The sequence below is a fragment of the Galeopterus variegatus genome, unplaced genomic scaffold (assembly GCF_000696425.1).
Source record: "Galeopterus variegatus unplaced genomic scaffold, G_variegatus-3.0.2 Scaffold1817, whole genome shotgun sequence".
Lineage (NCBI taxonomy): Eukaryota > Metazoa > Chordata > Mammalia > Dermoptera > Cynocephalidae > Galeopterus > Galeopterus variegatus.
In genome coordinates, this window is record NW_007727928.1 from 99,324 (window position 1) to 122,079 (window position 22,756).

The following is a 22,756-nucleotide window of genomic DNA, read 5'->3' on the forward strand; positions in this document are numbered from 1 at the left end:
TAACTAACCATTTGGAAACCAGTCTGCAGTGCATGCCAAACCCAGAGCGTGACCAGACTTGTTCCTCTTGCCACCGGCCCTGCCCTCATCTGCCAGTGCTTCTGGCTAGAGCTGGGGTCTACCAGCTGTCAACCCCACGGTCCTGCTTGGGAGGCCCCAGAGGCTTGGAGACTGCCTGCTATAATGGTGAACGGGGTGCTGCTAGTGCTGCTGTAGATTCATTGCTGGATTCATTCAAGTCTCCCATTCTGCACCTGTCCATCCTTCCTGTCCCTCTATAGGCACATTGACCTCCCTCTGCAAGCAGAAGGAAGCCTGCAAAGCAGCACACCTCGGCAGCAGCAGACGGAGGGCCTTCTGTCCTCTGCCTGGCCTCGCCACCTCTAGCCCTCACACCTCTCTCCTAGTTACTCCAGTATTCGAAAACAATCCAGCAGTCTCCTTGGTCTCCTCCTGAGAGAACGCAATGTGGCTAAACCCCACAATTGCTTCCTATTACCTACAGGATAGATTTAAAATTCCTTCGACTGACCTTCAAAATCTTCCCCAATCTGGCTCTACCCTCTCTTTCCTATCTATTTCTCTGTGTTCCCCTCCTCCCCTCAGGGTCTAGCACAGAGCTAAAGCCATGTTTTCTTGCTTCTCGAGTCATATTGAGTTTTCCTCTGGACTCTGAGCTCTACAAGGGCACATGTCATGTCTATTTTTCTCACCACTGTCTTTCCAGAACCTAGCAACAGTGCCTGGCATAATGTAAGTACTTTATAGCTATGTGTGTTGAATAACAAATGAATGTTATTAATAACAACAATAACATAATCTTAAGTGACACAGTAGGCTGACATATAATCACTATGTACCAGGCACTGTGCTAAGCACTTTACATAGGCTATTTAATTTAATTCTCACAATTACCTATGAATATTATTATCCCTGTTTTATAGATATGGAAGCTGAGGCTCAGAGAGGTTAAATAACTTGCCCAAGGTCACACAGCTGTAAAGTAACAGAGGCAGAACTTAAACTTGTGTGTCTCACTTCAGAACCCACGCTGCTCATCTCTGGGTAGAATAAGCCAGTCATATCAAGAGCAGATGGTAGACTCTATGAGAGGCTAGGCCTAACTAGGTCTGTAAAGTAACAGAGGCAGAACTTAAACTTGTGTGTCTCACTTCAGAACCCACGCTGCTCACCTCTGGGTAGAATAAGCCAGTCATATCAAGAGCAGATGGTAGACTCTATGAGAGGCTAGGCCTAACTAGGTGAGCTGAGTACAATAATAATAAAAGTAATAACTATCATCTATTTCCTACTCACTATATGACAGGCATTGTAACAAATGCATTTCCTCATTCAAATCTTGCTACAACTCTATCAAATAAGCATGCTGTCTGTTTTACCTAAGAGACAATCAAGAGGCCAAGCAACTTGCCCAAGTCACATGCTTAAGAACACTGAAGCCAAATTTGGATCCAGGTCTGTGACTCCAATGTCTATTGATTGAACCATATGACCTCTTCTGGAAACTTCCAAATTAATATTTCTTTGTGTTTATTAACAATTTAGGCATGAAAAAACTTTTTCTTCAGTCTTTTCACATCCATAAGCTGAGCAAATGTATATGTAGACAATTAACCGAGAATGCATATGGCTGTGATTCTAAACACACAGAATTCTAAAATTCTGTGATTTCCTGTGCAAGTGCTGTGGTTGTATTTGATAAGCATCATGTCTGTGTTACAAATGAACTACAATTTTAGGTTAAGTGGCTGTAGGTTTCAGTGTATATTATATGCACTCATAAGTTTTGGGGGTAGATTTTTCAAATTCTTTACCTCCTTTCCTCCCTCCCTCCCTCTCTCCCCTTCTCTCTCTTTCTTGTTTCCAAATCAAGTACATGATTATATGATGTACTGCATATAGATGTGTTTCTCAGTTTCTTTGTTTTTAGAAACTATTACTATGATTAGTGTATCTTTATATTCATGTCTGCTCAAATGCATTGATCCAAGATTTATAATAGTGGATATACTTCTCAAACCTACTTCATAAATATCTGCCAAGTTATGCCTATTTCTGTCAAGCATGTAAGCCACGGTAAGACTCCACACCCTTGACGGTTCCCTTCCCAGTATGTTTGAAATCCTCACGTCACAATTGTGTTTACATATTGGTCTGTACACCAGAATTGACGTGCATAAATGTGCATTTGTATACCTATGTATCTCTCTGTCTATGGCCAGGATGGGGTGGGGGTGGGGGGGATGTGGAAATGAGAGAATTATTAAATGCCAAGTAGATGTGCAATAAATTCCATTGATTTTATAAACTCCAACTTGTCTTCAGTCTCCCTCCATTCTTTATCCTGGGGGCATTACAACAAAAACCTATTTTAAATACCTTTGCTTCCTCCCTCCCCCTCCCCAAAAAAGTGTCAATATTTTATTTGGATTTTTAACTTCGCTCCATAACAGTTGTTTGACCTCCTGACTCGTGCAAGTCACATAAATTCTGGGACTTTATTCAGGAGCCATGTTCCTGCTATTGAATAAGCAATTTGGGAGGGTGAATTAATGACTTGTGCTGTTGCTGGAAAGTCCCTGAAGAAATATTAAAATTGCTTGCAGACTGAATCGATACTCAGTGAACACCCAGCAAGAGGGCTTCGGCTCTGGAATGGCCACAGAAGGCAGGGCTGGTAGAGGAAGGGGAATTCCTGCACCCAGCCTGGCAAGCTCTCCCCCCACTCCCCTACCTTTCCCTCCATCCCTGGAGCTCTGTCATTTTCAGTAACAGTGAAGTCTTATTAAACCCCAAGCAGGATAAAGCTGATTCGCTCTGTCTCAGGAAGCGGGCTCAAGGGACAGTTTACTCTTTTACTAGCAACAAGAGCCCAGAGGCCTTATTGAAGGTGATGGTCTGGACACATCCACCTGCTGGAGAAACGGGATGGTGCTGCTGCTTTCTGGCAGGCTGCACTGTGCTTGGGGAGACTGCAGCTGTGACCATTTACTGCTGGGTGTACAGAAGGCTTGGGAGTTGTACTGCTGGCTCTTTCTCTGTGTATGTCTGACCAATGCTTACTATGGCTCAGTTGGCCACATGATTTCAGCCTTTGTGTATGGGTGTGCTTGTGGGATGGAGAGTTTGAATTGTGTTGTGTTACTGTGTATTGCATTGTGTCGACACATTCCAGCAACTGGCTTAATCTGTGTTACTTGGTGTTTTGTGGTATTGTATCAAAGTGACTGCACTTTTTGTAACACTGAGTTAGAGGAATTTGAGTATTGTTTGGTGGCACTGTTGGTGTTTCTGCTTTGAATTATTGTGTTCATTGATCATATCAGCATCTTTTTTTTTTCTTCATAATGTATGTCTCTGAGATCAGGTTAATGGGTGTCTCTTTGGTGACGTAGGTTGAATAACGATGTTGGATCAGGGTGGTGGTGTGTGATTTGGTAATTGCTTTAATTGCCTTCTTGGTGTGGTTGTGGGCAAGAGGGCCCATCCTTTAGCTTTTTTTTTTTTTTTTAGCTTACTCTGGCCTGGTAATCTGCAATGCTCCTTTCCAGAAGGAAGATTCTAGAGATGTAGGACACATCTCATCTTGATGATCAAATATACAGTTCTATTCTTCTTGGAAGCAAATGGCCCATATTCTAGTGAATACTTCTGACTTCACCACATTGGCACATGTCTTGGCACCACCCTCCCTACTTCTGTCTGCTTTGGAGAGTTAACCCCCTAGGCCAAACCCTATGACTGTAGAGAGTCTAGATCCCTGCTGGTGCTAGAGGAAGGTGGATGGGAGTAATAGCCCCAATCCCATTGGGAATAATGACATGAACTTAGTTCCAAGAATCCCCATTCTGCCTTACTCTGTGGCTCTGGCCATCAGCATCTTCTCCCTTAGTATCCCCAGATGATGTGGCTCAGCAATGGCCTGCACTGAGGGACATACACCATGGAAGAGTACAGGTACATGCACTAGGCATGACCTTCTACTAGAGTACAGGGTCCTTGTTCTGGGCTTGCAAATAAATGTGTGAATACATAGTTGAACATGAGACCAAAAAATATACAGAGTTCCCCAAGAGATTATCTGTGCCTGCCCTTCTGTTGCTCCAAAGTAGATATGAAGTATGGCATGGGGGATAAGCACATGGGCTCAAGAGCCATTACTGCATGGGCTCAAATCCTAGTTCTGATACTTGGACTGTGACTATGAGCAAGTATTTAACTTCTCTGTACTCCAGTTACCTCAACTATGCACAATCCTATAAAGCCCTATGGGGTTGCTTATGAGGCTTAAATCAATTAATACATGTAATATGCTTATAATAGTTTCTATTGAAGTAAGCACCTGTTAGCCATTATTATTATTATTATGAACATAAGAGCTTACTGAGTAAAGCAGCCTAAAGATTGGCTTATGCATGTATACAAAAATGTATACATGTGTGCAAATGTACATAAAATCCTAAAATAAATCAAGGTGTGTGTGTGTTCAAAGCACAGCAGTGAAAATAACTGCAGTCAGGTAGCACAGGGACAGCGGGCAGTTCTCTCCTTGGCCTTCTGGTCTCTTTGGACGGTGGCAGGGGCTGGAAGTTGATAGAGTCCACCGCTGCCCACCACCACACAGAGGGTGGCATCCAGCCCTGTGGTGATGAATAGGCAGAAAGGAAGATGGTGGTCCTCATACACACTTTATACTTATAAAAAAAATTTTTAAAGGATGATTGAGCTCTCAGAATTTAAATTTAGCTCATTAAAGAATTTACTCTCTAATATTAAAAATCAGTACCTTTACCAGCTAATAGGTATAAATGAGGAATAACAGAATCTAGGTATTAAATTTGAGAACTAAGGAAAGGTTAAGAAAGGTACTGGATAAGTGACTATTGGGGCATTTGGGTGTGAATCTTATGAAAGTCCACTGAGCTGAACTTGGTTACCCAACAAAGCTGAAGGGGCAGGGAGAACTCGAGGCAAGAATAAGATTGGACCTCAGCCTCATTCCATGGAATTTCCCATGAAGATGTGAAATACATCATTGTGAGTTTGGGGAACCTGGGTTTTCATTTTTGCTCTTGTTGGGCACAGAGTAAATAGGAGAATTTACAGTTGCCCAGTTGCTTTGAGCCATTGTACCAAACAGATTAAGCCCAAAGTAAAAATTTTTCCTGAAATTTTTTCTTAAATTCTTTTACCCCTTGGCAAAGGAAATAACTGCAATGATTATCAAACTCCCGTGCTTCCTTGGTATATTCAGATATGCAGGACAACAATGACAGATTTGGCTTCAATTTGTCAAATATTTTCTTACTTCTCCCTCTCCTCTTTCTTCAAAAACTCCCGTGCTTCCTTGGTATATTCAGATATGCAGGACAACAATGACAGATTTGGCTTCATTTGTCAAATATTTTCTTACTTCTCCCTCTCCTCTTTCTTCAGCCTTTGTCTTATCTCCATTTCTCTCCTCTTCTTCCCATTTACTTCCCTGTCCTCTCCCTTCTATGACATTTAAGAATCAGAGGAACCCTTCAAACCTATCAAATAAGGATTTTTCCCATTACCATTTTGTTTTATCTCAAAAAACCCAAAAAACAACAAAACCACAAAATGCAAAATGCAAAGCACCACAACCCATGAAAATGCCATGAAGCCCAGAAAATGCCAACCTTCAACTCCTCAAGCAGTGGCAGGCTCATCCCAGAGAAGGAGTGTGCAGTTATACAAAGTACGTACACACACACACACACACACACGTGCACAGAGGCTGGGCTCTCAAACAAAGTGGACAAAGGGGCCAATTATCTGACTAATTCTGTTCAATGGCCAGATAACTCAGTCAGAGAGGTTTTCTTTTTTTCTGGAAACACACAGAGCAGGCCCCTTTCCTAAATCCAGCTGGACTCACAGGGGACCATAATTCTCACTGGTATTGAATATACACAATCCTGTTCATAGAATATCTTTTTGGCTCTTCAAGCTTTTTTTTTTTTTTTTTTTTTTAAAAAGATGACCGGTAAGGGGATCTTAACCCTTGACTTGGTGTTGTCAGCACCACGCTCACCCAGTGAGCAAACCGGCCATCCCTATATGGGATCCGAACCCGTGGCCTTGGTGTTATCAGCACCACACTCTCCCGAGTGAGCCACAGGCCGGCCCCAAGCTTTTTTATTTAAAAGATAAAAAGTGTTTATGCACACAAACCAGAGCACACACACACTGATATGGACACACAGCAAGAAATACAAACTTGATGATTACTATTGTAATAATAATAATGAACTTTTATTGAGCAGTTTATGTCTGCCAAGTACAACTCTAAGCAGGTTTATGTGCATTAATTTAACTCTGGCAAGAACCTACAAGAGAGCTACATGATTATCCCCATATTATACGAGTAGGGAAACTGAGGCCCAGAGAGGATATGAGATTAACCCATAACCACACAGCCAGTGAGTAGGGAAGCTAGATTCAAACTCTGGCAGTTTCTCCCCAGAGCCCACTTTCTTGCACTACATCACATAGCTTTATGTGAATTGCCTGGCACATAGTAGGTGCTTAGTTAGCAAAGGTTTTCTGAATGGATGAGTGAAAAAATAAATGAATAAATGAATGAAAGGCCATATCTGTTAAGAGCCTGATATTCTCCCTTAATATGGCAAAGAAGACTCTCCTATGGAAGCCAGGCCTAACAAAGAGCTTAAGCTTATTTGGACAGTGATGTGCCCTCCTGACCAACTTTCAGGGGAAGGAGAGTACTCATCGGTTGTGCTTGTTCAAATACTAAATGGTCTTGGGCCAGCCCGTGGCTCACTTGGGAGAGTGTGGTGCTGATAACACCAAGTCAAGGGTCAGGATCTCCTTACTGGTCATCTTTAAAAAAAAAACACACGCAGAAACAAATACTAAATGCTCTAACCACCAGCTCTCCAGCTGATGTTAGGGCCCAGCCCAGTCTCCCTTTAAACCTGAAATCAGACCCAAATGTATCAAAGACGCTTTCTAATCACAACACTTTGTCTCCTAGAATATTTTTCCCTGAAAACAGATGTTTCCCAGTGTGTTGATCCTGTGCCTGGATAAAAACTGAGAAACTCAATCAATTATGTGGATATTTCTAAATTGCCAGTTCTTTGGCATTATATTGGCAATGTTTATAGATGAGTGACTAAAGTTTTTGGTTTTCATCCAGATGTTTGGGAGTTGCCACAGTCATTAACCTGTTTGTCAGTAAGTGCTCATGCGTTTCCAAGAGACATAAGTGAACACTTAAGGGGAAAAGAATAACCCAGAATAAAACAGATTAAAGAGGACAGGAGTAGCAGCTATTCGACAAAACCAGTCAAGCAGACAGCATTCTGGGAATGGGTTGCTACCTTGGAGATCCATTAGAACGTGGATCCAGCTCACAAGAGACTCGTGTGCTTAAAGACCTTTAAAAACCTCATACGGCTGTATCCTTGACGGTCTACAGAACCATACCCAGTCAGATCCCTGCATGGCAGAGCTGTGTCCAGCCCATAAGCATCTTGCCCATGGTGCGACCGATCCCCCTCTCCATACTGACTGACACTCTCTGGATGCCTGCATGCCTGTGCACTTAGTATCTCTACATATTGTCAGTTCAAGCTGAAGCATCTTGCCCATGGTGCGACCGATCCCCCTCTCCATACTGACTGACACTCTCTGGATGCTTGCATGCCTGTGCACTTAGTATCTCTACATATTGTCAGTTCAAGCTACAGATTTTGCAAAGCTCGGTGTAAATCTGGCTTGTGACTTTGTACGTGTACCCCCTGTTTGTGATTTAGTGCTCTCCCTTTTATCATCTCTCCTATCTCCATTTGCTTTCCCTCTCTACTTTTTAATGCTATTTACAACTTCCTTATCCACACAGCAGGATAGCTATCTTTCAGTGTCTCTAACTGATATACCTAAATGATTTTTCTTACCTGGGTTTTCTCTCCCTTTGACCTAATTCATGTTTCATAAATAGGAAATTTAGATTGTTTGATTCAATAGCATTTAGAGTTTCCACTTTTATCAAAGGGATCATGGCACTAAAGGACTCCTTGCAAGGGACATTTGTTTATTCTCATGAGCAACCGGCTCTCCCTATGTGCAAGAAGGCTGTGTGCGTGCACAATGTCCTCCTCAGTTTGTGCCTCTATGCTCCATTGCCCCATGTCAATGCCACTTGGCACTGGCAGGAGGAGCCTAGTGAAACCATGATGTGGACAGCAGCTGACCCGCACACTGTTGGAGATAAATCCAGGTCCTGGGCCCTTCCAGGTGATAACCACTCAGTTCTCTTTCCTCCAAATTCCTCCCCCCCACCCATGCACCCTTTCATCTCAGAGCTGCAGAGGAAGCCCACAATGATGTTATTCACAAGCAAGGTTTTGGGGTCTATTCTCCTAGAGGTGTGAGTCAGTGGGGAGGGAGGGAGGACTGTGTCTCCCTATATTGCTGTGTCATCTATTGCCTTTTCTCCTTCTCTTCAATTCTTTCCACACCTTCTCCCCATTTCTAACTTGATTTGACCTTGAACTCTGGCCTCTGCCTTCATACAAACATCTGTGACAAGGGGGACAGCACTTCCAGCGAAGCAGTTACCTGGACTGACAGGCCTGGAGAGCAGTAGCCAGAGGGACCAGCCTATCACTCCACTCTTGGAAATAAATCCCATTGTATTTGCATTTTAATTTTCCACATAAACAAAGGCCTGGAGTACTCGCTTGGGCAGCATCACTGGACGAATTTAATTAGAAATGAAAAGTTTATAGGGCCCTCTTTAATGCGATTAATGCTCAGTTAACATTTATCACATTCGTATGCTGGAATCGCCTTTTCTAAGCAGCCACTGTCCATGAAATGAATTTCTCTCAACTTTTTTTGTACCCATCCTGGAAGGTCATGTCCTAAGGAGTTTCTCTGGGGCCAGGAGCTACCAAGTGAAGGAGAGGTGGGGGTGGGGAAAGAGGCACATGTGTATGTGCGGGGTGGGAGGGTGGGGGCCGAGAGTGAGGGTAAGCACTGATGAGAGGGGAGCTCGACCCTAACCCGGGTTGCACACCCTGCAGAAAGCTGAGTGCTCAGTTCCACAGTATGGGTAAAAGGCTTCAGAGCCTCTTCCCTAAAAAAAAAAAAAAAAGAAAAAAAAAATCCCCCTCACCCCCCAGTCCATTTCCGTGGCCAAAATCAGGCTTTAGCTGGGGCTGGTCAGTGTCCGTCGCATGTGGCTCTCACTCCTCTCTTCCTGTCTTCTGCTACCTTTCTTCTCTCTCATCTGGGACTCTGTGAGGCTTTCCCTCCCAGGCCCATAACGATCCGGGTAAGAAACCCAAGTCCCAACCCTGGGTATACCTCCTTTTCTCTGGCTCTCCCAGAGGCCAGGCACAGCCAGTCGGAAGGCCACCTGGCCTAGCGTCAACTCCTTGGAGAAACAGGGGACAGTGGAGGAACGTGAAACCTCTATTGGTCCCTAGAGAAAGAACAGCCTTCCTGAGCTTATCAAATTCTCCTCATTCTTCCTTTTCTCTGGCTCTCCCAGAGGCCAGGCACAGCCAGTCGGAAGGCCACCTGGCCTAGCGTCAGCTCCTTGGAGAAACAGGGGACAGTGGAGGAACGTGAAACCTCTATTGGTCCCTAGAGGAAGAACAGCCTTCCTGAGCTTATCAAATTCTCCTCATTCTTCAATTAGAGTCTGCTGAGATTGGCGTCCTAACCCTAATCAGCTAACCCACGTAATGAGGAGGAGGAGGAGAAAGAGGAAGGAGAAGGGTAAGGGACCGGGGGCGGGGAGAGGACATATGCACTCTGCAGATTATAAAAGGAGGTGATTATCTTGGCTTTTGTCCCTAGCTAAACGCACTCTCCTTTGAGGGTGTCAGCAGACAAACAAGCAACTGCTACCAGTTCTCCTAGTGTGGTATTACACACCCCCCACCGCGGCCATCACGCACAGCACAACACACTTGCCTCCGGTGGAGCAAACGCGCACTGCTCACACGCATTCGCACTCCCAGACATGTGCATGCGCACGGTCCAAGTGTGTCAGGACCCTGTGTGTACCTGACAGGACCCATCGTGATGTCTACTGTCCACTCAGCCCTGTGCTCTCTGGGCATTCACTGACACCCCACGCAGGCAGGCCATACAAGTGACAGCAGGCACTTTTGTTTTGGGACCAAACGATCCCTTCAGCTGGAAACCAGAACAGCAAACCATTAGCTCCCACCTTGACAAGACTGACTCCTCTCAAGAGCCCTCTGGGATGCCAGGGCTGTTTAGATAGCATCCCAGGGTGTGAACACCAGGCCCTTAACACGAGGCGCTGCTAGACACCACCAGCCCACATATGATTTCCAAAGCACAGCCACACAGAGCTCACAACACAAGATCACAACTTCTTGTGGGACAACACACGCAGGCCAGCACCACAGCTTGCCGTCTAGAATTAGGCTGAAAGCCCACAGGACAAAGGGCAGAACGAGGGTCTTCTTCCTGACCACCTCAATGGTCTGCCAGGCTGGTACTGCCCACAAGGCTCCTGGTCTCCTTCAGCTTCCTTCACCTACCTGCCTGCAAATGTGGGCTGGGCAGTGGGCCCAGCAAAGACTCTGGTGCCAAGAGGGGGCATGAGGACCAGGGAAAGCTGCCCCAGCGCTCAAGCTCTCAGGCCACTTTTGTTCTCCCTTTCTGCTCCTCCCCTCTCCCCAATCCTCTCCAATCCTTCCTCTCTCTGATTTCTTGACTCGACTGTGCCAACAAGGTGAATACAGTTCCTCTGCCAGCCTGCTGCCCTGTCTCACAGCCCTCCCAGGAGCTGCCGTCACATCCTCAGCTTTCTCTGTTCTTGGGTCACTGCAGAGGGAGATGACTGCAGTCCAGGCAGGACTGAAGACAAGCAGAGGAGGAAGTCCAGAGCCAAGTGGCCAAAGGCTCCCGGCGGAGGGGGCTCTAATCTGGAACCCCCAGGAAGCAGGAACCTCCCTCTCTTCCTCTTGGCCTCTCTCTCATGCTCTTCTCTGGCCTGCCAGGGACCAGGCTGGATCAACTGCACTGCAGCGGCCCTAAGGCCCCTGATGGCCTGCCTTGCAGTGTGCAGAGGGAGCAGGTGTCCATGGTTGCACCACACTGGGGCTCCCTTTCAGAAAGGGCCGCACAGCTCCCGGCCCTGTGACTTTACTTCCCATGCCACTGCCTTTGCTCTATTCTCTTCCCAGAACTTTCCCACCTTTGTCTCCTAGCTGGCCCTCTCCTTTCTCACCTCTCCTCAGGCCCCCATCAGCCTGGTTCCCTCCAACCACCTCTAAGACCTTGCAGGGCACGAAGGGCCCCGGCTCAGGTGAGCGGGACCCAAGCCCCCCTCTCCAAGCTCTGTAGTTCTGTGTCCCACACCAGCCAAATGCTCCAGTCCCAAGCAACCCTGTCCAGGCCAAGGCAACTCCCGGACATCTCCCTCTCACCTCTCAGCTTCACTCTTCCAGTCCTCATCCTCACTTTCTGTCCCCTTCCCGTTCACTTCTCCCTCTCTCCTCCCCTAGCTGTAGGGAGTTCTGCTCTATCCCCCACTCTCTTCCCCAGGAGCGATGGGACTAGGGGCTCAGGAAATGTGCCCACTCCTGCACTTGCACTGAGGTTACCACTCTGGTCTAAAGCAGAGAAAAAAGTATGTTCACTATGTAGACTCGGGGCTGCCAACCGCTGGCCCAAAGCTGTGTTTATTTGGCCGGCACAGCTTTGAAAGACCAAGTCTTCCAGTATCAGCACCTGCAGCTTGGGCCTATGTGCTCCAGCTCCTGCTTGCCCAGTTCCCACCACCTTTTGGCTCATCCCTTGTGGCCTCTCCCCTGTACTTTCCCTTCTGGGGCCCCAAAGGCCTGTGTGACCCCTGTAGCCACTGAGGTCTCCATCATGGCCCTTGGCAATCACCTGCGGGCACCATTTTCCTTCCCCCCACATCCCTCCAATAAACTTAAACCTCTCTAGAACAGAATGCCAGTGTCTCTCCCCCTGTCTGTCTCCCTCAAAAAACACAAAATATCTTCTCATCATATTATCTCTCAAAAAACAAGAGACAGGGACCAGTTCCTATCATATGAGGATGAGCCATGAGAGGAGCCTGGCTCTGCGGCCTCTTCCCTCTCCCTCCCTCCCATACGTCTTCCTCTCTTACCTGAGAGTTCCCAGGTCTATGAGACCTCCTCCTTCTCCTCCAGGGCAAGGTCATTCTCCTTGTTTCCCATGTCCCCAGCAACTCCCCTGTGCCCAGGTCTCCTCAGGAGGCCCCAAGCCACCTCTGCCATTATGCCCTGCCTGGACTCCAAGCCTTACCCCATCGCCAGCTCTGTGCATCTCAGACATAGCTTCTTCCTATTTCTCTGGCATCTGGGAGAAGGATTTGGAGGCTGAGCCTGGGGTCTGACTCTAGGGAGAGCTCTGCCCATGACTGTGTCCCAGTGCTGGGGAGACACGGCTTGTGGGTCACTGGGCCACAGCTCTGGAGGAAGGGGACATGCTGGGAAGAGCATCTTCATGGATGCTTATGCAGTTAGTCCCTAACTAGCCCTGCCAACTGGGCTGGGACTTGAGTGTCAAAGCAAGGGTGGACAGCTGGTCACACAACTCTCCATCACAAAGGTGGCATTGCTGTAGCAAAGCCCCTCTTATCGGAAGCTAATTGGACCACAGAGCATTACAATGCAAATAATAACTGAAGGAAAATTTGGCCCCAGTTTGCCTAAATTATGAAGTGAGGAATCTTTAGCCCAGCCCTATGACTGCTGCCACCTGGCCCAATGGCCCAATGACTACCTCGCTGGTGGTTCTGACTCAAATACAAGGTGTCAGGCCTTTGTCTGTGACTGCAGGTCATTGCCTAAATTATGAAGTGAGGAATCTTTAGCCCAGCCCTATGACTGCTGCCACCTGGCCCAGTGGCCCAATGACTACCTCGCTGGTGGTTCTGACTCAAATACAAGGTGTCAGGCCTTTGTCTGTGACTGCAGGTCGTGCCTGTGGGCCTTCTTCCCTTTCCTCCTCTTGGCCTCAGAGCCCTTTTACCTAAGAGCAGACACAAGTAGGTCCACACAAACACACAAATCCATGCACACAGATGATATCAACCTCTGCGACTAAACCATCATGAATATATTTAAGCTGTGCCTTTATAGCACCAAAACAAATAACCTGTTCAACAGGAGAAAGACATCTCAACCCAGACGTTCAGTGTAGATAGAGAAACCCAAGGTGATTTAATTTTTCACCTGTTCTAATATTTCGCTTGCTATTTGGGCATTGGTGGTGACGCTATTTCCCAGTCCTCAGACCTCAGGGGCCCTTCTCTCTTCTCTAGACTCACCCACGGTCGGGGATGCTGCACTAGGCACAGCTGCACCTGTAGCTGCTTCCCCTGTGAGAATCTGAGCTCTGAACACCTGGCTTGGAGGGGTGGGAGAGGTATGAGAAGAAACAGGGGAGTTCAGAGAATCAGCAGGTCAGATGAGCACCCTTTACTGCGTTCTTTTAAAGAACAGGAAGTGAAAAAAGAATTCTTTCTAGTATATACATTTTCCTCTTAATATAAGAAATCCCAACTCCAGGTAGCAACAAAGAGGGGCTAAGGACAGACCCGAGCATTAAGAGGCAAAATTGCAGAGGAGCTAGAGCTGGAGATCTAGAAAGCTGGGAATAGACAATAGGGCCCCTGATTTAAGGTTTTCCTTCATCAGTTCTGCCAAGAAGACCAGGAAGCAGAACCCCATTCCATGTGGGCTTATAGGGAGCCCCCCCCTTCAAGGTGCAGCCTTTTGGGAGCGAGGTGTGATTAATCTTCTGCACCAGTTATTGCCATTGCTACTCTCTCTAGAAACAGTAATATTCTAGTCCACAAGCGCATACCATCACATATACAATCACACCATCCCATGTGTACCAGAACAAGCCCATTCCCCAAATGCCCTCCAAAATACATTTTCCCTACCACCCTAACTTCCAACGTTGCTTTCATTTCCTGGGCCAACTTCGCAAGGTAATAGCCCTTGTGCCAATACGCATATGAAGCTATTGCTCTCCTTGCCACATCTCCATCCCTCCCTAATCTCCCCTTCTCCAGGCACCCCATTTCCTTTCTGTAGGGGCTGCTCCTGCCTCGCCCCATCTCCACTTGGCTAATTCCCCCTGTGGCCCCTCTATTGAACTGTTGTGTTGTCCATTTCCCTGTGACAAGGGCTCTGGTTACAGAGTTATTGATTGGTTTTCAAGCAGACAGATGGGCCCTTCCTGGGCTCCCATCGAAATCCCTCGTTGTATGGGCAGATTGTTGCCTCTTGGGGTGTAGAATTGCACTGGAGACCACCCTCCACGAGGCCCCCTTTGCCCAGGCTGTGGACGGTAATAAATGGAGGCAGTCTGAGCGATAATAAAAGCAATTGAGTAGGTTACCTGTGCAGACACAAGATTTATGCCTCTTCATATGTGATGTGATTGTTTTATTGAGTTCTCAGAACAGTTGGGACACTATTTATTTATTTATTTATTTATGTTTTCCCATCTCATTTCTTCTTTGCATCACTCTCTACAACCCACCTGGAGCAGTTGTTAGGAACAAGCCCTCCTGTCTACCTCTTCTCGAGAGTTGCCAGCTGAGGTAAGAGCTCAGGGCAACCAGCCTCTGCTCTCACCTGAAGGCCATTCTGTGGCCTGGATACCAACAGAACTAGCCAACAGAGAGACAGTCAGGCCAATGTGACTGCTGGCCAAGAAGCCCAGGCTAAAACAACTAAGGAAACAAAAATGGTCTCTTCAGGACAAAGCCAGCTCTTTGTAAGGGACGGGAGTATCAACATATTATTCTAAGGATGGGCAACCTCATCAGCAGTGGACTGTTTCTGGGGAAAGACAGGTGGGCAAGGCTTCTATGACAGAAACTGGCATGTTTGTCTGCTATTTGTGGGCCCTGTCTGCTAGGTTCAGGGCCACAGAAGGCAAGTTCTCTGTCTTTATTGCTCCCAATTCCTCTGTGGGTAGAAGTTTTTCTTAACTCACCAACCTGCCCTGGCTCTCTGCTATGAGGCCGAAAGCCCTGACCACCAACAGCTTCAACTAACCTTGAAGATGCAGCAGGCAATGCCACCCCTCTTGCCCAGCTTCATGCCAAGCCAAGTCCAGAATCTAATATGTAATGTTCTGGAACCTGAGTTTCAGAGAGGGAGAAATAGACCCTAGCCTTGAATGTGTCTTCCACATTTCCTTGGCTAGAATGAGTGGCTCCCAGCTTATTTGGAAAGGTCTTTGAATGAACATCTGGTAGACCATGGCACCCCACTGCCAGACCTCTAACAAAGACCTGAGAATGACACAAGGGTACATCCAAATGACACAGGATGGACTTCTCTAACATAGCGCTGGGGCTGTAGCCTTCTTGAAACCTGTGTTGCCATGGCTAGGAGAATGAATGTGCTCACTTAGAGCCAAACAGACTAAGGCAGAATGTGGGTAGGGATGATCGGTGAGGAGTTGACTGTGCCAGAGTCCACTCCAAAGATCTAGAGGTGGGGAGTGCCCTCACCCCAAAGAGTGTAGGGCAAGCTTAAAAAGTTAGAAGGCAATGCCCTTATTGTCAGTTCATTCCAAGAAAGCACCCTCAGGGGATCTGCAGTAACCCTAGACTCTATCTGCAGTTTGTGTCTGTTCTTTCAAAGGAGCTGTATTTCCTACCCAGAGCAACAGCCAAACCAGAAGACTTTGGCATATAATCAGGAAAATCCTTCCTGCCTAGTCAATTGCTCGGCAATGTAACTAGGTGACTTTTTCTCCGTTCAGCAGCATGGATCTCCCTCCACCCCTCCCTCCTCCAGGCCATTTCCCACACCAAGTTTCAATCTAAAGTCACCTGTTTATAAACACCCACCCTCTACAGCCGTGATGTACAAGCTGAAGAGCTGGCAACTCTCTGCTCAGCGATCAGTAACCCAAAACTTAGAATGATTCAGATAAATTCCATGTGCTAAGAAACCCAGTCAACCCTCAGGATTTCTGATGGTGGTCTCTGAGAGTGGGGAGACCTCTGTGACCCACTCTTTTGGCTCAGAGAGGCATTTCTACGAGGATTTGCTAAGGTGAATGCAGGGTGGACGGCCAAGCCTTTATCACGACAGGAACAGAGAATGCCAAAATCATTTTTAAAGCATGAAAAGCAATTTAGTTTTTAACCACAATGGCGTATTTCAAGTGCAGCGACAGCATCTGTTTTGGGGAGGAGAAGACGAAAACCCTTTGGCTCAGGTGGGTGAGCATGTGTGGACTCTCTTTCCTGCCAACCACTGGCTCAGGAACATCCTTACTCATAACAGAAAGTACCCAACACAAGTGGACACCTCACCAACAATAAAGCTCTAAAGTCAAGACCCACCCATTCCCCAGTGCACTGCACTTTTTGCACAAAGCAAAATCCCCTGGCTGTTTCTACAATGGGGGAGAATTCTCTAAACTGAGAAAGGGCCAAGTTCCTGACATAACCAGCACCAGCAGAAACATCCCACCTCTGTCAGGATTTAGGGTGAAACAACACACCTGAGAGCAAAGCACCTACAGGGATGAAGAATGTGGTACCCAGATGTGTTCCTCCAGCCCCAACTTGGCTGCACACTGGGAAGCCCCCAGAATTCTTTCTAAAATATGAATGAACCACAGGAGGATCCTGGCTCAAAGCAAAATTGAAAGCAGCCTGACTATTCCTTGTTGACAAAGCAAGCCATGACGCCTAACTGCGGACCCAGGGCTGGCTGCCCAGGCTGCCAGTGGCTTCCCATTCCTGTCCTCCCACTCCCTCTCCATCTCCAGCAACACCTGCCCACAGATGGCCATTTCTCCACACCAAAGGAAGCCTACGTGCTCCTCAGGTGATAGGGTTCTGTGCTGGTGGCTTCTGCAGCTGTCAGAGGTGTCAAGCTGAGGCCGTTCATACCCCCACTCTCATCCCACTTGTGCCGACTTGTCTACTTTCTCCCAGCACTTGTGCATGCACTGCAAGCCCTCTGGAGCTTGATCCAGAGGTCACCTGCTCCCTGCTCTCTATAGCTTTTCAGGATAAAAGTATTCCCCAAACTGTGCCCAAGACAGCTTCCAAAAACATCTCACCAGTGAAGGGTACCTGTTTGGGGGATGGGGGGCAAGGGGTGTTAGGCAAGGCTGCCACCACACCTGCCTTGTTGCTCCACTCCTCCACGCCTTTCAAGAGCAACAGATCACTTTAACCGCACATGTCTTGGGTTCCCCCCAAAGACTTGCAAATTCTATCACTGACAATGAGCATTTCTCTCAAATGTTTTCCAGAACATCACCACCTGGTCCCAGCAGCATTGCTCCTCAGCAGAGCCACTCTTGGCCCCAGCCGTTCTCTTCCCCAGACCTCAGTTCCAACTCAATCCCAGGACCAGCAGCCAGACAAGAGGCTAAGTCTCTGGATGGCTCAGGAAAAAATGCTTTGTCCCTTTCCCCTCCAGTCCCAAGCTTCCCCAGTCTCCTCCCCTGGCTTTTAAATGCAAAGGACTTATTCCTCTCCCAAACTACCCAGGTTCTTTCTCCAGCTCCTTTGGAAAGTATCTGAATGTCAAATCACTATGCTTTCAATACCTGGCTGAGCCATGCCCTGGGAGCTGGAGGGTTTTCGGAGGGTGTATAATTAGCTGATCAGTATTATGTTACCCTGTTCATAACTGAATAACCATTTTAATACAGATGGCACACACTGGGATAATTTCTGGGGTCGCCTCGCAGTACGTTACAGCACGAGTGTGGCAGAGGGAATCTTCTTTAGCCAAGGTACATTCTACCAGCTAATTTTACCTGCTGTTTTCAGGATGATTTGGGATAATTCCATATCATTTGCAAAATATTTTAAAAAAAAGGCTTGATATGGGATGCCAGTTTCAGAAAAAGGCACTATTGAATTATTAGTTGCCCTGATAATGAGCCTATGAAGAGTACAGAGAATAACAAGGGTATGAAGCCTTTAGCGCTCTTATTATTTGGGGGTGCCTTAAAGTGGGGGGGGGGCTAATGCTGTCTGGGACTTGCTTCTAACTGGTGTGCAACTTGGGCAGGGGGTCTCTGTGTACAACTGTCAGGTTGTGCAGTTCTATGATCATGAAGTCAGCCTGGCTTACTGGGCCCAACTGCTGCTCATATGTTCTGTAGCCACTACAGACAGGCACCTTGGCACACTGGCTAGGTGTATACATATGGAGTGTGCACATGTGTTCTCCCAGAGAGCACACTCAAGTGGTTTGGGGATTAGGATACCTAACTATCTTACATATCATTCCCAGATGCTAGAGCCTATCATCAGTGCAAAGACTTCAGCCTAGAGATAGACACCATAGGTGGCTGGGGGCATCTCCCAAGGCTCAGTCTTAGTCTGGAGTTCTCACTCCCTGCCTGCCATCCCACTCCTTATCCAGCTCCTCTATTCCCTGCCAATTGCTGGCTGGTGGTTGGCATTTACTCCACAGGCCTGGATACCAGTGCTTGTAGGCCGGAAATTTGTGCAGAGCTGGCTAGCAAGACTTGGGCTCCTGGGACGCAAGCTTTGTGGGAGCAGGCAGGGAGGGTGGGGGAGCCAGGACAGGCGGCTGCCCCTAGGGAAGGGAGCATGCCTTTAGAAAGGGAAGTCTGTTTGGAGGCAATGAATAGACACTGGTCATTTTAAAGGCTTCGGCTGCGGGCTGTGATTGTCTCTAGATCCCGAGGCGTGTAATCTTGGAGTCTTAATTACCACAAACACTTGGATTCATTTCCAGGACACTGGCGGGAGAAGCCTGGCAGGATTAGCCAGCCCTGAACAGGAGACAGCCCTGTCTGTCTGTCTATCTGTCTCTCTGCCTCCCAGGTCCTTCACCCTGCCCAAAGAACTTTAGGCCAAAAGCGGAGAGGAAGGGCATAGGCTGGACAAAGTGGGAGACCAGCCTCAGGGAGACTCCCCTGTGGGCAAAGGCCAGGAGCTGCAGTCCCACCCTGCAGGCCCCAGTGGCTTGCTCACCTGTTGATGGAAGAGACGCTAGGCACCGTGTCGTTGTCGCAGATGCCCTCGGCCAAGAGCCTGTCGCGAATCTCCCAGGCGAACATAGTCGGGTTCTGTCGTTTGTACTCAGCAATCTTGTCCACCACTTTGGGCGTTGCCACTTTGGGCTTGGAGCCGCCGATCACTCCGGGCTTGATGCTGCCGGTTTCGTAATACCTGCGCCCGGAAGGCGGGTAGGGTCAGCGCGAAGTGGGTAGTGGCAGGGGCAGGGGGGCTGCAGGCTCCAGAGCTGCTGAGCCACTCTCCTGCCCGAGGCAGCGGTGGTGCAGAGGGAAAAGGCCCAATGTGGCTCAGCTGACTTCCAGAGGGTGCTTGGCAGGGACACCGTGGAGGAGGATGAGGGAAGGACAAGGGGGACGCTTCCTCCAGAGAAATGGACACACCAGGGGCTGGGTTCACACCAGCCGCAATAGGCGCCTCCAGGAGTGAAAGCCAGCCTTCAATTTAGGAAGAGCAGAAGGAACAGTGAGGCTTCCCAGCCGACCAGGGCTGAGGCATCACCTCCAGCCTTTTCTTACTGAGCAAAAGGCTGCTATATGAACCAGGACCCTCCTTCCGCCTCTCAAATGCTGCTTTTTCTCCTCTTGGAAATCCGTTTTTGCTCCCTACCCCATTCCTCTAATCCCTATCTGCATTAACACGGCTAGAAAATGCATCTCTCCCTTTCTGAAGCCAGGAATTGGCTGCCTCTCAGCGAGGGCCCTGGAGAAGGGCAGGCACTGGGTGACCGACCCTGCTCCATCCTAGCTCCTGGGGCCCGCGTTCACCACCTGAGCACCCTCTCCAAAAGGAGCAGCTCTCCAGATCCCCTTGAGTTGGGGATTTCCCTCTCCCACTCGGCAGAGGGGTGGGGTGGGGGGGGGCTGTTCTAGACTTTTAGCCAAGTCCTCGGACCAGAGACCCAAGGTTGGCCGGGAAAGGAGGCAGGGCGTCTCCCGAGACAGCTCCGAGGCCCTCACCTGCCCAGGATTTTGCTGACACAGCCGTGGCTGACCCGCAGCTGCCGAGAGATGTCACAGGGCCGCACACCCTGGTGGGCCAGCTCCACGATGCGCTGCCTCACCACGTCGGGTAGGGGCCGGCCGTTCACAAACACCCCCCCGAGCTGGTTCACACCCCCGTGCCCTGCTGGGGAGAGACAAGAAAAAAAAACACAACACCCCACACACAGCAGGGACCGGCCATTAGTCAGGGTCCGCGGGCCGGGATGGGCAGAGGGAGCAGGCAGGGCGGAGGGGCACGTTTCCGAAATCGCGCAGGAAGGTGACGGGCCGACCGCAACACGGAGGACTGGGGACTGGAACCCGCGGGGCCGTAGAAACGCGGAAGGGCAGGTGCTGGGCGGAGGGCTGGGAAAGAACACGATTCTTAGACCGGTGCGACACAAGAAAGTGAAGGAAGGAATGGAGAAGCCAGAGGAGGAAAAAGAAGGGGGAGGGGGGAAAAAACAGCAAAGGGGAATTAATGCTCGCGGGAAAGAACGTGGGAACGCGAGGAGGGAAAGGGCCGGGCAGAGGACGCAGCTAGTGCGGGGCAGGGTCCGCCTGTGCCGCCGGCAAGGGGGGAATTGGTGAGTGCTGGGGCTTGGAGGCGGGTGATTTGGGGGGTTGGGGTTCCTTGACTCTGTCCATCAGAGCCCCAAGCACAGAGAAGGTGAAAGTCCCTGGGACACCCACCCCTTTGCTCTCTGCCTCTCTTCTTGTATTCATTTTTAGTCGGAATTTTCCTACCTCTTTCTCTGTTTTTGGTTTTATTTTGTTTTTGATCAGGAGGTTTTTTTCCCTTTATGTTTCTGTCTTTTAGATATTTGGGGACCATATTTCCCCCTCACCCTCCTAGTGTCTAAAGTGGAAAGAAAACCAGGTGGAGGGGAGAGGACGGGAAGAGGCAGGGACCGGGGTCTGCTGCGCTCAGAGACTAGGAGGCGGCGACAGCGGCGCGGCTCCTGGCAGCAGCCGGAGAGCGCAGGCCGCTAGAGCTCGCCCGCCTGCCGTACTGCACCCGGCTTGAGAACCACCGTCTCGCCCAGGTCGCATGACACCGGCCGCCCCGGCGGGTTGAGGACTCACGGGGCACCCTATATAGCCAGCCCAACCCAGCTCGCGTCCCTCTGACCCCTCAGACCTCGGCAGCCACTTAGGAAACCTAGCAGCCAGGGCGCTTGCCCTCCTGACCAAGAGGAGGGCACTGGGTTTCCCACCCGGTTCCAGCGCGGGGTCCCAACCTCGGAGCCTAGGCGGCCACCGGGTGCCAGGCCTGAGGGCGCTGCCCGGTGCCCATGCTCCCTGGCCTACAGCAGTCTAGAAATCCTGCACCCAGAGCGATCCACCCGCAGCCGCAGTTACTGAGCAATCCAAGCGCAGAGACTTCCAGCGGCTGAATCGGGCCGGACCAGACCGGCAAACCTGCAGCCCCTGCCCCGCTAGCCTCAAGCGAGTTTCGGAGAAAGCGGGGACATCTGCGCCCCCTTCGTTTCTCTCCCGTCCCCTTCTGGAGGGACCAAGATCAAGCTTGGGCGAAACCCCTGGTGAGAGGCCTCTGCTCGGGCGGCGGAGGGAGGCCGGAACCTCTTGTTTTACCCCCGACCCCCTTAGCTCCCTATCTCTAGCCCCACTCCTCACCTCTCCCCTCCCTCCAAACCCCGACCATCAATAATTTAGGCCCCGGGAGAACTCGCGTTACCGGTATGAAAAGGCGGCAGCTGCGGGCAGATTAAAGATGAATAATTCAGCCTCTCCGGGCTCTGGGCCCGGCCGCTCGGCCCCAATCTAAGGGGTGGGGAGGAAAAGGGGGCACGGAGGGAGTCCAGGGTCGGGGGCCGACCGGAGCCGGCGCTGAGTAGGGCCCGGAATGCGCCAGCGCCGCCGGCGCGGACCCAGGCTGCGGTGTCTCGCCGGCCCGCCGGCCCGCGCCGCGGCTCTCTCCCTTCCTCCGACCACCTTCTGCTCGCCTTGCTCCCCTTTGGGTTTCACAGTAGCTCCTTATGGGCGTCCGGGACTCGGCGGATCCCCGGCTGAGTCGGCAAGAGAGGAGAGTAGCAGCCGGGCCGCGCGAGAGGCAGGCGGGCTGGGCGCAGACGGCGGGTGGAGCCGGTTCCACTCCCTCCGAGAAGGAGCTGGGCTTTCTGGCTCGCCTAGACCTGCGGCGGCCCGAAGCCCCCGGTTCGGGATTCCTGTGCTTGGAAATTACTTAGGGAAATATATTTTATCTCAGGAGCATTTTTTTTTTTTTTAAAGCTCCCCCTGTAACGCCAAATACATGCTTAGAGAAAAACACAGCCCTCCTCCTCGGCTCTCTTGTCCTAAGCATAGATCCAAGCCGGGTCTAAAAAGTTTCCTTGTGAAAAGTTATAAATTATCCTTAATTATTAATCTGCAGATGGAGAATTTTCTGTTTAGAATCTTGTCTTTAAAAAAAAAAAAAAAAGCCTGCAAAAAAAAATCTCGGCATAGTTTTCCAAGCTAAAAACATGACGAATTAGCTAAATTCAATTTTCATAAAAATAATTCCTTCTTTTCCTATTTTTCTATTTCTTTTCTCCTTTTTTTTCCCTGTAACGTCCTTTCAATTTTTTCCCTTTAATTTCCTTCCCTTTGTGTTGATTTCTCTTTCCTTTCTCCCCAGCTTTGGCATTTGCCTTCCTTTTGTTCTTTC

General features: G+C 49.2%; 1 protein-coding gene across 5 annotated transcripts in view; it reads right to left on the reverse strand.

The window, feature by feature from the left end:
* PAX2 (paired box 2) overlaps window positions 1–22,756 on the reverse strand; it is a 95,363-nt gene that overhangs the window by 71,354 nt on the left and 1,253 nt on the right. For 4 of the 5 annotated variants that reach the window (XM_008579121.1, XM_008579120.1, XM_008579118.1 and 1 more), the window contains exons 2-3: window positions 20,062–20,230; window positions 19,061–19,258 (exon numbers count right to left, since the gene is read on the reverse strand). In XM_008579121.1, coding sequence (XP_008577343.1) covers window positions 19,061–19,258; window positions 20,062–20,230 — 367 coding nt within the window. The remainder of the gene's footprint in view (window positions 1–19,060; window positions 19,259–20,061; window positions 20,231–22,756) is intronic. The other variant, XM_008579123.1, reaches the window with a different exon arrangement.